Raw genomic sequence first — 18294 nt, 5'->3', positions numbered from 1 at the left:
GGAGCTCTGTCAGAGTGACCATCGGGTTCTTGGTCACCTCCCTGACCAAGGCCCTTCTCCCCCGATTGCTCAGTTTGGCCAGGCTGACAGCTCTAGGAAGAGTCTTGGTGGTTCCAAACTTATTCTATTTAAGAATGAAGGAGGTCACTGTGTTCTTGGGGACCTTCAATGCTGCAGATATTTTTTTGTACCCTTCCCCAGATCTTCGCCTCGATACAATCCTGTCTCAGAGCTCCATGGACAATTCCTTCGACCTCATGGCTTAGTTTTTGCTCTGACATACCTGTCTATATAAGGTCCCACAGTTGACAGTGTGTGTGCCTTTCTAAATCATGTCCAATCAATTGAATTTACCACAGGTGGACTCCAATCAAGTTGTAGAAACATCTCAAGGATGATCAACAGAAACAGAATGCACCTGAGCTCAATTTCAAGTCTCATAGCAAAGGGTCTGAATACTTAAGGTATTTCTATGTTTTATTTTTTATCCATTTTCTAAAATGTTATGGAGCATTGTGTGTAGATGAGGATTTTTTTTATTTAATCAATTTTAGAATAAGGCTGTAACGTAACAACATTTGGGAAAAGGATCTGAATACTTTCCGAATGCACTGTATAATCTTGTATCAATAATGCTGTCGTAAACAATGTATAGCTTCACAATGGTTAAAACAAAATAAAATGTTTAAAATTATCCTGTGGATGGCATGCCAGTCTTAACATCTGAAGCTCTGTTTATACATTTTGCTTGGGTTCCATTTCAGAACTTACAAATAAAACATAAATGCAGATCAATAGAATCAAAGCCAATATCAGTAGCTGAAGCAGTCTTCCCATCCTCCATATATCTGTTGGTAAATTAAAGAGAACATCAAAGTGAACTTGAGTACAGTAATAATAAACATTCACAATTATACAAATATGAATGAAAATGTGTAAATTAATAGAATGGACCTATAATGTAGGTCTGGTTTATTCTCAGAGGGGAAGCTGAATTTATCAAGTTCTCAGCAGGATGGATGGGGCAAATCAACAATATGCTTTGCTTTGTACTTGGACTTTGGAGAGAACTTCACTGCTAGAGAGAAACACATGAGGATGGTGGATGCTAAAGTTAGCTATCTAGCTGACTGCATGCATTGTTTTGTCAACTTGCTGCTTGTCTGGTCACATTTTCAGTTTTGTTTGGTAAAGCCTACCACTCTTGTTCTTGATCAAAATAGAGAGCTGCGAATTCAACTGTTGTTGCTAGCCTACATGAAGCTATATACTGCAGCTCGTGCTCGCACTGGAGGAGATGCAGATGGGCACTGTCTGGAGGCTCAATAGAGAGCAATAGTAATGGCATCTTTTTGTAGGCACTAACTCCACCATGGCTCATTGGCCAAAGCCTATAGGGAAATTAATTGTTTGGATAAATGCCAAAAATAAGGTCTGTGGTAAACACAAGTTTAGGAGACCTTCATCAGCTAATGTAAGTTCTTGTAAATCTTGATGCATTTATGTAATCCAAAAATCACTTAAAGCAGAAAGGTTTCATAATTCATAAAGGTCATGGTAACTGAATTATATTATTGTTGTTCATTTTCTCGAAATCTAAAGGCAAAACCTAGATTTCAGCCAATGTCATAATAGCTGAAACTTTAATTACTACAACCTTGTGAAAGTGATAAAGTGGGCCTCCCGAGTGGTGCAGCGGTACTAAGTCACTGCATCGCAGGACTTGAGGCATCACTACAGACCCGGGTTCGATCCCAGGCTGTGTCACAGCCAGCTGTGACCGTGAGACCCATGAGGCGGCGTACAATTGGCCCAGCGTCGTCCGGGTTAGGGGAAGGTTTGGCTGGCCGGATTTCCTTGTCCTAGCGACTCCTTGTGGCGGGCCGGGCGCCTGCAAGAAGACTTCAGTCGCCAGGTGTACTGTGTTTCCTCGGACACATTGGTGCGGCTGGCTTCCGGGTTAAGCGAGCAGTGTGTCAAGAAGCAGTGAGGCTTGGCAGGGTCGTGTTTCGGAGGACACATGGCTCCCGACCTTCGCCTCTTCTGAGTCCGTACAGGAGTTGCAGCGATGGGACAAGACTGAAACTACCAATTGGATATCGCGAAAAATGGGTAAAAGCACAAAAAAAGTGACAGGTTTTTATTTGATCAAAAACAACTTTATATTGAAGGCTACTATTTGTTTTGTAACAGAGGGGGTTAACATCATTATGGATATATCCAAGTAAATACCAATAGAACAAAGCTCAAACAAACAAAAATGCAGCTAGTGTGTCATTCCAGGTGCAATGTTTGACATGACTGTGGTAGCTGAAGTTTGCTAGCTAGTTTGCTAGCAAGTGACAAGAACATTAGCAAAGATACTGGTAACTAACCCAAGATATCTCATCAGTGTCATTTCCGATGGGAGCAAAAGAAGCATATTGTGCAGAACAAGCAAGGAGGTGGGCAGAGCCAAACAAGAGTTAGAGAGATCCTATTGGCACGTTTTAGCATGTATTTGCATATTTCCATCAGGGAACGCCTTCTCTGTGAAGTGCGCGAGTGCAATAAATAAATTCGCCGTTGTACTTTTAAACCACAAAAATTCCACAAAACTTAGTTCACTCTGTTCGTAACAGATTATAGTTCTGGAAAAGAAAACTAAATTGAGATTGAATGTTTCATCGACGAAAAAATGTGTAGAACTTCGGCCAAGTTTCATCTACCTTCTCCCTCTTCCCGCTGCTGGACTTCCTCTTATTACCCTATTTGGTGGCCAGTTCTAAAAGGGACATTTCTGATTTATACATCCTGTGAGATATCGGGCTCCTTCCTCTATATGTGACGTTAGTCAATCTGAATAGCAAGCATTTTTGTTAATATGGATGAGCAGACTTTTTCCAGATTGGACAGAGGTACATTCATGCTGAGAACAGCCCGTTCAATCTCATCCCGAATATGTTTTGTTGGGTTGTGGTCTGGGGACTGCGCAGGCCACTCAAGTAAATTTAACTAGCTGTCATGTTCAAGGCAATGTTTTTCCACTACGCAATTGTCCAGTTTTGGTGATTGCGTGCCCACTGGAGCCACTTCTTTTTGTTTTTAGCTGATAGCAGTGGAACCCGTCATGGTCGTCTGCTGCAATAGCCCATCAATGACAAGGATCGATGAGTTATGCATTCCGAGATGCCGTTCTACACACCACTGTTATTTGCCTGTTTGTGGCCCGTCTGTTAGACATTTACATTTTAGTCATTTAGCAGACGCTCTTATCCAGAGCGACTTACAGTTGCATACATTTCATTTCATGCATTTAAAAAAATAATAATCGTATTGGCCCCCCGTGGGAATCGAACCTTGTTATTCTGCTTCGACCTCTCTCATCAACGAGCTGTTTTTGCCCACAAGACTGCCGCTAACTGGACACTGCCCTGCGTGAAAAGCCCAGGAAGGCGGCCGTTTCTGAGATACTGGATCTGGCACCGACGATCATACCACACTCAGTCGCTTAGGTCACTTGTTTTGCCTATTCTAACGTTCAATCGAACAGTAACTGAATGCCTCGATGCCTGTCTGCCTGCTTTATATAGCAAGCCACGGCCACATGACTCACTGTCTGTAGGTGCGATCCATTTTTGTGAATGTGCTGGACTCTGACATTGCTCGTTCTGATATTTCTTCATTTCTTTATTTGGGATTTATGTGTTTTGTGTTTTTAGGTATTACTGCACAGTTGGAGCTAGAAACATAAGCATTTTGCTGCACCTGCGATAACATCTGCAAAATATGTGTATGCAACCAATAAAATGTGATATGAGCTAAACAATAAGATAGATGGCTAGTTGACTGCTGTGGCTAGCCAAAAAGGACACATTTTGAAAGTTGGATTATCTTATCCTTTGAGGCTATAAAATTGTTCTAACACTATGATTTTGAACATTCAAAGCAACTGGGAAACGTCCATGGAAGGCATTGTTGTCACCTTGGCTTGCTACATAACTTCTGAGTGATAGGAAGCACAAGCACCACCACCAATCAGCCTACACTACCGAACACACACCAGTCGTTACTATGACAAATAGCGTAGCCATGTTAGCAAATGACTATCTGAACACACACAAGTCTGACTTGGTCACATAACTTGCTGTTTAGACAGTCAGTATTCCAAAACGGATTTGAAAAACCCAACTGATTTGAGCAGTAAGAACCGCGGTGTGAACAAGGCTTCAGTGTAGAACATGGGGATGTGTGAAACTTGCTCCTCAGCCTCAAGTGTTTTTTTTAGCAAATATTTTCTTACTTAAATTTTAAAACATTCTTGGAGAATCATTGTACCTTCTAAACCTCTGAAATATACATTTTCCATAGCCAAATAGATTGGATTTTCAGCTGTTTGGAGCTGGTGTACAAAACTGAAAGTAAAGGATGAAAAAACAAAACTAGTGTACATAGAACAGATCTACCGCTTCTTAGACTTGCCTTCATTGAGGATGACAGATCTATAACTCACATTTCTATGTGAATTTTGTCAGGTCGCCCAAAAGTTACATATTGCAGCTTTAACATATATATAGTTTGATAACTGCTAAACACTGTTAATTTCTAGGTTCTCTCATCATACATGTATCAATTTGACATTTTATGTTGGAAGGTAAAACCAAATCCTATATGGATGTGGCTGTAAATACTACATCATCATTCTCCATCAGCCAGTGTGCTTCAATAGGACAAAGTGGAAAGAGTCACTCTATAAGGCGCAGCTGTCTAAGGCACTGCATCTCTGTGCTACAGGCGTCACTACAGACCCTGGTTTGATTCCAGGCTGTGTGCACAATTGACATTTGTATTATATTGTGGAATATAAAATGACTAAATGATGAACCTATAATTATCTGATGTATTGGTGACTAAATCTTGACATGGTATTTCACAAAAACAATATAAAAATAAAATAAACTGTAGCAGGCTCGTCTCAATTGTTTGTAGTGTTCATTGTATATGTATATTGACACTATTCCATTTTGGTTCAGTATTTATTCAGTTAAATGTACTGTTAACAAATGACAAGAAAATCTTGTCAAATTGAATGTGAATATTGCATTGTGAAAAGCAGATGTATGCAAATTGAAAGAGTGATTTGGTGCAGTGAACAAGTGACTTTGTGAATTTGTTTGTTGTACTCAGTCAATAGAAAATGTGCTTAAGAGCTTTGAAAATGTACCACACACACACTTGTGAAAATTGCACTAAAGTGATGGAAAAAAACTGTCAAAATGAAATGACCCCAAAAAAAAGAGGAAATCTTATCACTGTACTGTAAAAATGATGACGCCCTGTTGCTGTTTTCTGTTAAGCCTACTCAAAAGGTTCCTCCTTGCCACTCCTTGGGCTGCAACCAAAACTAGTTTACATGCATGGTTTGCACCAAATCTTTTGTTCATGGGTACATGGATGTCTAATCTAATGGAAGCCAGTTCCTGTCACCCCACTCCCCACACACAATTTTTTTTCATCCATTATGAGTAGTAGGCCATCTCAAAATTATGCGATATGCAAGTAATAATTATGAGACACTAAATAATCATATCATGATACTCTAGTGGCCATTCTAACAAGGAAAATAAATGTCTTCAAAAATAGAAGGCAGTCAGGAGGAGCCAAGATCAGGTGGGACAATTCTAGCCAATGAGAGGGCAGATACGCATGTGAACAACAGGCACAACCGTTTCCACTAGTTACCACAGACAAAGTCAAAATCGGCTGTATAATAAAAATTCTAGATAGAAATTATATCCAGGTGGGGCAGTCGGCAGTGCTCGTGCCAATGGAAGCTGCTCAGATAAGGCGGAGAAAATAGGATTCTGCTCTATTTTTGAAGTGATGCTGTCGTTGTTGACCAATCACAAGTGACAGTAGGAGTGAAGTTTTTGGAAAAAGTGGACCCTTGCCTTTTGGCTGATCCAGGTGTGGTTTAAGGGTGCGTGAAAACAGAGTTGGGTTGTGGGGAAAATCGGTGACGGTAACCAGAAGTGGTTTTGTGATAATTATTTGTGTTTCTGCTGGTCTGAGGGAGAAGGTGCCCCGCGTTAAACGAATGGAAGCAAGAAATGTGAATTGTTTCGCTCTCAAGAAAAGGGCGCCATTGAAAGGAATGAATACTGGGGTAGCAGTAAATGTAAAAGTTGACCAACTGAAGGGGAAGATTCCCGGTGTTTGTGATACTCGTCGTTTGGTGCGACGCAGACGGTGGCATAAGTGGTGAAACAGAAGAGTCATTGTCTGTTCTTTTTTAGTTTTGATGTTGAGTCTTTGCCCGACAAAGTGATGTTAGGATATGTAAGTTATCCTGTATGAGCTTTTGTGCCGAATACATTAAGTTGTTACAGGTGTCAAGCTTATGGGCATGTGGCAGCAGTGTGTAGGAGAGAGGTTCTTAGGTGTGAGAAGTGTGCAGAAGGGCATGAGACAAAGGAATGTGTAGCATTGGGGAAAGTAGTGGTATGTGTCAATTGTAGGGGTGCCCAAGGGGGAGGGATCCTGAGAGGAGTGATGGGAGTAGTAGATCTGTACCAGTACAGAGGGATAGGCCAACAGCTGATATGTGTTTCAGTAAGATTGGATTTTTTGCATTTATAGCAACGGTACTTCAGGGATAGAACATAAGTCGCAGAAAATTGAGGTTGTGGTGGCAGCTGCAGAGAGATATTTGGGTGTGCGAGACTTGAAATCAGAAGAGTTACAGGGTGTGTTGAGCAGTGGTGTCCAATCCTTTCCAGTTGTTGGCCTGAAATAGGACTAAATAGATTTAAATAGTGTAGTAGGGTGGGGTTATTTATTTTTATTTTTTTTGTGAGTGTAGTGTTAGATGGTAGGGTATTTGTTTGTTTATTTATTATTTCAAGCAAAGAATAAGGGAGTTGCGTTCCAGTCTTGTAGGTGGCGGTAATGCAACATTTATTGGACGCCAACCATGTTAACCCTCACTGAAGAAGAAGACTAATCACAGTAGAAAACATTGTATGGGTGGTGATACGTCAGCACCCATGTCCATCAGCAGGACCAGCTAACTTGCCCACCCTAGCTAGCTGGCTAACACTATCAGTTTACATTGTCATTTTACCAATAAAAATCTATGTTTTGGATTAGTCATTTTGTTGCAGTTAAATACCTTTTTATGCATGCTTATGGTGTTAAAGTAATACTTTTTTGCATGTTGATTTGTTGTTTGTTTGTTAATTTCGTGGCTTTGGTCACCTAGACCAGGGAACTCGGTAATATTCCGCTGACTGTCTGAAAAGGTTTACATTAAAAGGGCATTATCATAATTTTGGCAATTTCACAGTAGGCTATTATTCCAAACTCAAAGTGTGGAAACACAGTCGAAGTCGGAAGTTTACATACACTTAGGTTGGAGTCATTAAAACTCGTTTTTCAACCACTCCACAAATTTCTTGTTAACAAACTAGTTTTGGCAAGTCGGTTAGGACATCTACTTTGTGCATGACACAAGTAATTTTTCCAACAATTGTTTACAGACATATTATTTCACTGTATCACAATTCCAGTGGGTCAGCAGTTTACATACACCAAGTTGACTGTGCCTTTAAAACAGCTTGGAAAATTCCAGAAAATTATGTAATGTCTTTAGAAGCTTCTGATAGGCTAATTGACATAATTTGAGTCAATTGGAGGTGTATCTGTGGATGTATTTCAAGGCCAACCTTCAAACTCAGTGCCTCTTTGCTTGACATCACTGGAAAATAGAAAGATACCAGCCAATATCTTAGAAAAAATGTGTAGACCTCCACAAGTCTGGTTCATCCCTGGGAGCAATTTCCAAACGCCTGAAGGTACCACGTTCATGTACAAACAACAGTACGCAAGTATAAACACCATGGGACCACGCAGCCGTTATACCGCTCAGGAAGGAGACGTGTTCTGTCTCCTAGAGATGAACGTAATTTGGTGCAAAAAGTGCAAATCAATCCCAGAACAGCAGCAAAGGACCTTGTGAAGATACTGGAGGTATCAAGGACAACAAAGTCAAGGTATTGGAGTGGTCATCACAAAGCCCTGACCTCAAGCCTATAGAAAATTTGTGGGCAGAACTGAAAAAGCATGTGCGAGCAAGGAGGCCCACAAACCTGACTCAGTCACACAACTGATTGTGAGAAGCTTGTGGAAGCTTGTGGAAGGCTACCTGAAACGTTTGACCCCAAGTTAAACAATTTAAATGCAATTCTACCAAATACTAATTGAGTGTATTTCCGAATTCAACTTGCAGACTTGTTTACGCTGCTGTGCGTTTTTGTTGCCGATCTTACTTTGATACCTGACGGTTTTTTACTTTTTCATTACCGTATATTTTTACTTTTTCCCTCACTCAACTTTTTTCATTCAACTTTTTCACCCCGGAGGTTTTATCTGGACATGGTTCGTCAGGACTTCAAACAGCCGAAGCTAAGTAACATTAACATGATGCCTTCAAATTGCAGTCGTTGTACTTATAATATACAGGAGAACGATCGCCTTACGGCAAGGATAGCTGTGCTGCAAGCCCAGCTTCAGACGCGATCGTTAGGCAAGGGTAATTTCAGTGTAGGAAAGGATGAAACAGCGTCTGTGCCACCAGTAAGTACAGATAGTAACGTTAGTATAAACCCCCTCGCACGGTCCCCGCAGCCGGACATCTTTCTCATGGCTTCTGGAGGGAAACGCTGTAGGAATGCTCAACCGGTGTCGCTTATTCAGCCGACAGAAACTTTCAACCGGTTCTCCCCATTAAGCGAGTCGGAGTCGGAGGCCGAGACTTCTCTGGTCTCTACTCCTCCCGTTGTGGGGTCTGAGACGCCGACGGCTCCCACCATTAGCTCTGACAAATTGAAAACCCTAGTCATTGGCGACTCCATTACCCGCAGTATTAGACTTAAAACTAATCATCCAGCGATCATACACTGTTTACCAGGGGGCAGGGCTACCGACGTTAAGGCTAATCTAAAGACGGTGCTGGCTAAAGCTAAAACTGGCGAGTGTAGAGAGTATAGAGATATTGTTATCCACGTCGGCACCAACGATGTTAGGATGAAACAGTCAGAGGTCACCAAGCGCAACATAGCTTCAGCGTGTAAATCAGCTAGAAAGATGTGTCGGCATCGATTAATTGTCTCTGGCCCCCTCCCAGTTAGGGGGAGTGATGAGCTCTACAGCAGAGTCTCACAACTCAATCGCTGGTTGAAAACTGTTTTCTGCCCCTCCCAAAAGATAGAATTTGTAGATAATTGGCCCTCTTTCTGGGACTCACCCACAAACAGGACCAAGCCTGGCCTGTTGAGGAGTGACGGACTCCATCCTAGCTGGAGGGGTGCTCTCATCTTATCTACGAACATAGACAGGGCTCTAACTCCTCTAGCTCCACAATGAAATAGGGTGCAGGCCAGGCAGCAGGCTGTTAGCCAGCCTGCCAGCTTAGTGGAGTCTGCCACTAGCACAGTCAGTGTAGTCAGCTCAGCTTTCCCCATTGAGACCGTGTCTGTGCCTCGATCTAGGTTGGGCAAAATTAAAAATGGCGGTGTTCGCTTTAGCAATCTCACTAGTATAAAGACCTCCTCCATTCCTGCCATTATTGAAAGAGATTGTGATACCTCACATCTCAAAATTGGGTTACTTAATGTTAGATCCCTCACTTCCAAGGCAGTTATAGTCAATGAACTAATCACTGATAATAATCTTGATGTGATTGGCCTGACTGAAACATGGCTTAAGCCTGATGAATTTACTGTGTTAAATGAGGCCTCACCCCCAGGTTACATTAGTGACCATACCCCCGTGCATCCGGCAAAGGCGGAGGTGTTGCTAACATTTACGATAGCAAATTTCAATTTACAAAAAAAAACCAACAATGACGTTTTCGTCTTTTGAGCTTCTAGTCATGAAATCTATGCAGCCTACTCACTCACTTTTTATAGCTACTGTTTATAGGCCTCCTGGGCCATATGCAGTGTTCCTCACTGAGTTCCCTGAATTCCTATCGGATCTTGTAGTCATAGCAGATAATATTCTAATTTTTGGTGACTTTAACATTCACATGGAAAAGTCCACAGACCCACTCCAAAAGGCTTTCGGAGCCATCATCGACTCAGTGGGTTTTGTCCAACATGTCTCTGGACCTACTCACTGCCACAGTCATACTCTGGACCTAGTTTTGTCCCATGGAATAAATGTTGTGGATCTAAATGTTTTTCCTCATAATCCTGGACTATCGGACCACCATTTTATTACGTTTGCAATTGCAACAAATAATCTGCTCAGACCCCAACCAAGGAGCATTAAAAGTCGTGCTATAAATTCTCAGACAACCCAAAGATTCCTTGATGCCCTTCCAGACTGCCTCTGCCTACCCAAGGACGTCAGAGGACAAAAATCAGTTAACCACCTAACCGAGGAACTCAATTTAACCTTGCGCAATACCCTAGATGCAGTTGCACCCCTAAAAACTAAAAACATCTGTCATAAGAAACTAGCTCCCTGGTATACAGAAAATACACGAGCTCTGAAGCAAGCTTCCAGAAAATTGGAACGGAAATGGCGCCACACCAAACTGGAAGTCTTCCGACTAGCTTGGAAAGACAGTACCGTGCAGTATCGAAGAGCCCTTACTGCTGCTCGATCATCCTATTTTTCCAACTTAATTGAGGAAAATAAGAACAATCCGAAATTTCTTTTTGATACTGTCGCAAAGCTAACTAAAAAGCAGCCTTCGCAAATGGAGGATGGCTTTCACTTCAGCAGTAATAAATTTATGAACTTCTTTGAGGAAAAGATCATGATCATTAGAAAGCAAATTACAGACTCCTCTTTAAATCTGGGTATTCCTCCAAAGCTCCATTGTCCTGAGTCTGCACAACTCTGCCAGGACCTAGGATCAAGGGAGATACTAAAGTGTTTTAGTACTATATCTCTTGACGCAATGATGAAAATAATCATGGCCTCCAAACCCTCAAGCTGCATACTGGACCCTATTCCAACTAAACTACTGAAAGAGCTGCTTCCTGTGCTTGGCCCTCCTATGTTGAACATAATAAACGGCTCTCTATCCACCGGATGTGTACCAAGCTCACTAAAAGTGGCAGTAATAAAGCCTCTCTTGAAAAAGCCGAATCTTGATCCAGAAATTATAAAAAACTATCGGCCTATATCGAATCTTCCATTCCTCTCCAAAATTTTAGAAAAAGCTGTTGCACAGCAACTGACTGCCTTCCTGAAGACAAACAATGTATACGAAACGCTTCAGTCTGGTTTTAGACCCCATCATAGCACTGAGACTGCACTTGTGAAGGTGGTAAATGACCTTTTAATGACGTCAGACCGAGGCTCTGCATCTGTCCTCGTGCTCCTAGATCTTAGTGCCGCTTTTGATACCATCGATCACCACATTCTTTTGGAGAGATTGGAAACCCAAATTGGTCTACATGGACAAGTTCTGGCCTGGTTTAGATCTTATCTGTCGGAAAGATATCAGTTTGTCTCTGTGAATGGTTTGTCCTCTGACAAATCAATTGTAAATTTCGGTGTTCCTCAAGGTTCCGTTTTAGGACCACTATTGTTTTCACTATATATTTTACCTCTTGGGGATGTCATTCGAAAACATAATGTTAAATTTCACTGCTATGCAGACGACACACAGCTGTACATTTCAATGAAACATGGTGAAGCCCCAAAATTGCCCTCGCTAGAAGCCTGTGTTTCAGACATAAAGAAGTGGATGGCTGCAAACTTTCTACTTTTAAACTCGGACAAAACAGAGATGCTTGTTCTAGGTCCCAAGAAACAAAGAGATCTTCTGTTGAATCTGACAATTAATCTGGATGGTTGTACAGTCGTCTCAAATAAAACTGTGAAGGACCTCGGCGTTACTCTGGACCCTGATCTCTCTTTTGAAGAACATATCAAGACTGTTTCAAGGACAGCTTTTTTCCATCTACGTAACATTGCAAAAATCAGAAATTTTCTGTCCAAAAATGACGCAGAAAAATTAATCCATGCTTTTGTTACTTCTAGGCTGGACTACTGCAATGCTCTACTTTCCGGCTACCCGGATAAAGCACTAAATAAACTTCAGTTAGTGCTAAATACGGCTGCTAGAATCCTGACTAGAAACCAAAAATTTGATCATATTACTCCAGTGTTAGCCTCCCTACACTGGCTTCCTGTTAAGGCAAGGGCTGATTTCAAGGTTTTACTGCTAACCTACAAAGCATTACATGGGCTTGCTCCTACCTATCTTTCCGATTTGGTCCTGCCGTACATACCTACACGTACGCTACGGTCACAAGACGCAGGCCTCCTAATTGTCCCTAGAATTTCTAAGCAAACGGCTGGAGGTAGGGCTTTCTCCTATAGAGCTCCATTTTTATGGAATGGTCTGCCTACCAATGTGAGAGACGCAGACTCAGTCTCAACCTTTAAGTCTTTACTGAAGACTTATCTCTTCAGTAGGTCCTATGATTAAGTATAGTCTGGCCCAGGAGTGTGAGGGTGAACGGAAAGGCTGGAGCAACGAACCGCCCTTGCTGTCTCTGCCTTGCCGGTTCCCCTCTTTCCACTGGGATTCTCTGCCTCTAACCCTTTTACAGAGGCTGAGTCACTGGCCTACTGGTGTTCTTCCATGCCGTCCATGGGAGGGGTGCGTCACTTGAGTGGGTTGAGTCACTGACGTGGTCTTCCTGTCTGGGTTGGCGCCCCCCCTTGGGTTGTGCCATGGCGGAGATCGTTGTGGGCTATACTCGGCCTTGTCTTAGGACGGTAAGTTGGTGGTTGGAGACATCCCTCTAGTGGTGTGGGGGCTGTGCTTTGGCAAAGTGGGTGGGGTTATATCCTGCCTGTTTGGCCCTGTCCGGGGTATTATCGGATGGGGCCACAGTGTCTTCTGATCCCTCCTGTCTCAGCCTCCAGTATTTATGCTGCAGTAGTTTATGTGTCGGGGGGCTAGGGTCAGTCTGTTACATCTGGAGTATTTCTCTTGTCTTATCCGGTGTCCTGTGTGTATTTAAATATGCTCTCTCTAATTCTCTCTTTCTCTGTTTCTGTCTTTCTCTCGGAGGACCTGAGCCCTAGGACCATGCCTCAGGACTACCTGGTATGATGACTCCTTGCTGTCCCCAGTCCACCTGGCCGTGCTGCTGCTCCAGTTTCAACTGTTCTGCCTGCGGCTATGGAACCATGACCTGTTCACCGGACGTGCTTGTTGCACCCTCGACAACTACTATGATTATTATTATTTGACCATGCTGGTCATTTATGAACATTTTAACATTTTAACATTTTGACCATGTTCTGTTATAATATCCACCCTGCACAGCCAGAAGAGGACTGGCCACCCCTCATAGCCTGGTTCCTCTCTAGGTTTCTTCCTAGGTTTTTGGCCTTTCTAGGGAGTTTTTCCTAGGGAGTTTTTCCTAGCCACCGTGCTTCTTTCACATGCTTTGCTTGCTGTTTGGGGTTTTAGGCTGGGTTTCTGTACAGCACTTTGAGAATATCAGCTGATGTACGAAGGGCTATATAAAAATAAATTTGATTTGATTTGAACTGTATACACTACCATTCAAAAGTTCGGGATCACTTACAAATGTCCTTGTTTTTTAAAGAAAAGCACATTTTTTGTCCATTTAAAATAACATCAAATTGATCAGAAATACAGTGTAGACATTGTTAATGTTGTAAAGGACTATTTTAGGTGGAAACTGCGGATTTCTTATGGAATATCTACATAGGCGTACAGAGGCCCATTATCAGCAACCATCACTCCTGTGTTCCAATGGCACGTTGTGTTAGCTAATCCAAGTTTATCATTTTAAAAGATTAATTTATCATTAGAAAACCATTTTGCAATTATGTTAGCACAGCTGAAAACTGTTGTCCTGTTTAAAGAAGCAATTTAACTGGCCTTCTTTAGACCAGTTGAGTATCTGGAGCATCACCATTTGTGGGTTCGATTACAGGCTCAAAATAGCCAGAATCGTCAACAGTGAAGAGGCGACTCCGGGATGCTGGCCTTCTAGGCAGCATAAAACACAGAAAAATCTAGTTTGACTGCACTGGTCCTTTAAAATAATCCAAGAAGTAATAATCTATTTTTTCAAAAGTATCCGTCACCTGATTACAATCGTTTTGCTGGTAAATTAATTGATTCGTTTTAGGATTTTTGCAATCAAATTATACGTATGTGTAATCAGTTACTCACAAACCCTGTTGACAGGAATAAATACTCAGTCACGTCTACCTGAAGCAAGGAATGAGGTCTCTGTAAATGTAGCCTATTGTGCAGGATGTGCTGCAGCTGGTGCATGTTGGGATATGTCCTTGCCACTCCAGCATAGCTGTAATGCATTTGCACTTCTAAAAGACTCGTTCAAACTTGCTTCCAGTAGGCAACCACCATGTCAAAATGAAAGATGATGTTCAAACACTTTATGCTGGATTTGTTTGAATATAGGCTATATGGATTATATCTAAACATAATTAAACGTTCCTGTAAAATACAGTAAACAGAGCAGTAGGTCCCTCTTGCACCAACTATGGGACGTTAACAACTGTATGAATAGCACGTGACGCTTTGACGTGTGTTACAGCCAATGCTTCATACTTCTGACAGTCCAAAGCTGTCCTTAAATCAAACTAGAGTATCATAAATAGTCAGCAAATAATCAAAAGGTGTTTATAGGCTATCCGAGAGTTTGTTCTTATTAAATGGAGTTTTCAATCCAAGAGTGATATTTTTCCTTATTGATCACCAAAATACAAAGTGTACGAAATACCTTCAAAACTGTCACTGTAGGCTCTTATGCTCTTTTGTATATGGGCTGAACAACCATGATTGATAATCCATATAGGCCTACTGAAGTAAATAATTATAATTATTATAATAATAATGAAAACATAATGATGCATTAGATACATTAACCTAATATTCATATAGGTCTGATAATGACACTGCTTTAGTGAAGAGAACCACCATTACTGTTATTTTACAATAATGTACTTAAATTACACAAAACATACTGTTTCTTTCATGGGAAACAAGATGTGGGGAACACATCTCGACAATCTGGTACAAAAAAGTAAAGGACTGAGTAGTCTACATACTCGGATAAGGGAAGTCATTTCCTATGTTTCCGTGAACTTGTCCAGTGATTTTGTTTTGTCGACATTTAGAAAGCAGCATATAGAAAATAAATTCGACAATTGCCAGCCAGCTATGGTACATTTCCATTTAATCATCTTGTGTCGCAATATCTATCTTTTATCGGTGCAATAAAAGACAATTCATTCATCAATTAAATTGCAGGCGAACATATCGGCCTATGTTGGACCAAAGTGACAAATATGGTGATTGAAAATAATTGAAATGTTAGCAAGGCGGCTGATTGACTGATGCGCTTCTGTACAGCGCTGATAGCATTACAGGCGAGACAGTTCTCTCAAGGTAGGATTTCAACGCTCATGATTGATTACAACTGTAACACATTCAGAGCCCTTATATTAGCAAAAAACTATAGTGTCGAATAATAATGAGGAAGTGTTGTTTGATAATGAATGAAGTGTTTCCATTACCCATTTAGGCCAATTGCGCAGTTTCATGTCTCCGGTAGCCCGTAAAAGCCCGAACGGATATAATGCAAGAATTGAGTAATGTTTGCCATATTCTAATAATTATAATGTGCCAGAGTATCGCCACGGTCCGTGCCATGGTGAAACGTGCACTCCTGTAGATCGGAAACAAGTGGATGGTTAAACCTGCCAGCCAACTACAAAAGTAAGGCGAAGCAATTCAGGCATTATTGAAAGTCTGTACAATCCTTGTCCTGCATATAAACATTATTTGTATAGTTGAATGTTTATTTTGCAAGCAGTAGGCATTTAAAATTAAATGTGAAGTGGAACGTTAGTTACACGGTGACCTAACGTGCCCAACGTAGCTACCTTCAACATGATTCGGCAATCACCATTTATTCGAAAAACACAGTTTCCATCATAATTTGTCGCAATAAAGAAAGTTATACAAAACAAATATTCACCCCCCCTGTGGAACGAATAAAAATGTTGTCGATCTTTAGAAGGTTTCTCCTGTATCTGCCGCTTCAATTAGACGTCGTAATAAAAATTTTTGCAACTTTGCTTTCGTCGAATAAACCTGTGTCAATGGAAACATGTCTAATGTAGGCTATTTTCACTTTTTAGATTAATAAGACCAACAAATTATGGAAATTGTAGGTATCAAAAATATAAACGAGGTAGGCCTACTGATTTCTATAATTCCATGTAAAATTAGGCTAATGCGTATTTTGATAATTGATTCATCTGGGTGGCTAATAATAAACCGAAAGCGTTACAATACCTTCTTCAATGGATAAGCAGAGTGTAAATAATCAAACTATTCTTAGGAAAACGCTCCAGATCATACGTTAAATGTTACCATTTTTCATTATGTCTGGTAGCCTAACCTACAAAACGGATATGAAATAATATTCTCCATCCACTCTCCAAAGTCTCCTTTATTCCCTAGGTATTATTTTGAAAGTATATTGTACTTACCGACGTAAAGGTCGTAGGCTACCTTACAACAAGCGCTACTCCACAAAAATACCCTCTTGACGCACTCGTAGACGGTGCTGAATGATCAGTAATTTATGATTATCTCCTATAATGGCTTTCGACCATCTCGCCCCACCCAAATAGTGCACCAACCTACAGCTATCCACCCTATGACTGTAACTGAATTTAAAAAGGTCCAATGCAGCGGTTTTAATCTCATTGTCAAATAATTTCTGGGTAACAATTAAGTACCTTACTGTGATTGTTTTCAATTAAAATCGTTTTTTTTTTTTTTTACCAAAATAGCTTCTTCGCAAAGAGCAATTTCTCAAGTAAGAATTTTTCTAGGACTGTCTGGGAGTGGTCTGAGTGGGGAAAACTAGCTGTTATTGGCAGAGGGGTTTGGAGCTCTCTTTCTTATTGCCTGGTAACGTCACCAGGCAGGCCAACACTCCATCCCACCACAGCAGGCTGACATTTCAGGTGGTCCTTTCAAACAACTCTTATACTAAAAGAGTATTATAATTTTCACAATTTCACAGTATTATTCCAACCTCATAAATGTGGAAATGGATATAAAACACAGGAATCACGTTTTTGACTGCATTGGGTCTTTAAAATAATCCAATAAGTAATCATCTCGTTTTTCAAAAGTATCTGTAATCTGATTTCAACATTTTTGCAAACATAACAGATTACAGTTCCAGGTTTTTTGCAATCAATTTATATGTACCTGTAATCAGTTATTCCCCAACCCTGTTGGCAGGAATAAATACTCAGTCACTTCTACCTGAAGCAAGTAATGAGGTCTCTGTAAATGTAGCCTATTGGGCAGGCTGTGCTGCAGCTGGTGCATGTTGGGATATGTCCTTGCCACTCCGCATAGCTGTAATGCATTTGCACTTCAAAAAGACTCGTTCAAACTTGCTTCCAGTAGGCAACCACCATGTCAAAATGAAAGATGATGTTCAAACACTTTATGCTGGATTTGTTTGAATATAGGCTATATGGATTATATCTAAACATAATTAAACGTTCCTGTAAAATACAGTAAACAGAGCAGTAGGTCCCTCTTGCACCAACTATGGGACCTTAACAACTGTATGAATAGCACGTGACGCTTTGACGTGTGTTACAGCCAATGCTTCATACTTCTGACAGTCCAAAGCTGTCCTTAAATCAAACTAGAGTATCATAAATAGTCAGCAAATAATCAAAAGGTGTTTATAGGCTATCCGAGAGTTTGTTCTTATTAAATGGAGGTTTCAATCCAAGAGTGATATTTTTCCTTATTGATCACCAAAATACAAAGTGTACGAAATACCTTCAAAACTGTCACTGTAGGCTCTTATGCTCTTTTGTATATGGGCTGAACAACCATGATTGATAATCCATATAGGCCTACTGAAGTAAATAATAATAATAATGAAAACATTTTGATGCATTAGATACATTAACCTAATATTCATATAGGTCTGATAATGACACTGCTTTAGTGAAGAGAACCACCATTACTGTTATTTTACAATAATGTACTTAAATTACACAAAACATACTGTTTCTTTCATGGGAAACAAGATGGGGGGGAACACATCTCGACAATCTGGTACAAAAAAGTAAAGGACTGAGTAGTCTACATACTCGGAAAAGGGAAGTCATTTGCTTAGTTTACGTGAACTTGTCCAGTGATTTTGTTTTGTCGACATTTAGAAAGCAGCATAT

At 40.8% G+C, this 18294-nt stretch overlaps 1 protein-coding gene across 1 annotated transcript in view; it reads right to left on the bottom strand.

Annotated features, from left to right (window-relative positions):
* Positions 1-16638, bottom strand: part of fa55c (FAM55C) — a 38748-nt gene extending 22110 nt beyond the window's left edge. Inside the window, 2 exon segments of the mRNA NM_001173775.1 lie at positions 772-848; positions 16573-16638. Of these exon segments, the coding sequence (NP_001167246.1) occupies positions 772-837 (66 nt within the window). The 5' untranslated portion in view covers positions 838-848; positions 16573-16638.
* Positions 16639-18294: the final 1656 nt, after the last annotated feature.

This window comes from Salmo salar, chromosome ssa05, assembly GCF_905237065.1.
Source record: "Salmo salar chromosome ssa05, Ssal_v3.1, whole genome shotgun sequence".
Taxonomy (NCBI): domain Eukaryota; kingdom Metazoa; phylum Chordata; class Actinopteri; order Salmoniformes; family Salmonidae; genus Salmo; species Salmo salar.
Note: the sequence above shows the minus strand (reverse complement) of the source record. Positions and strands in the feature narration are given on the sequence as shown.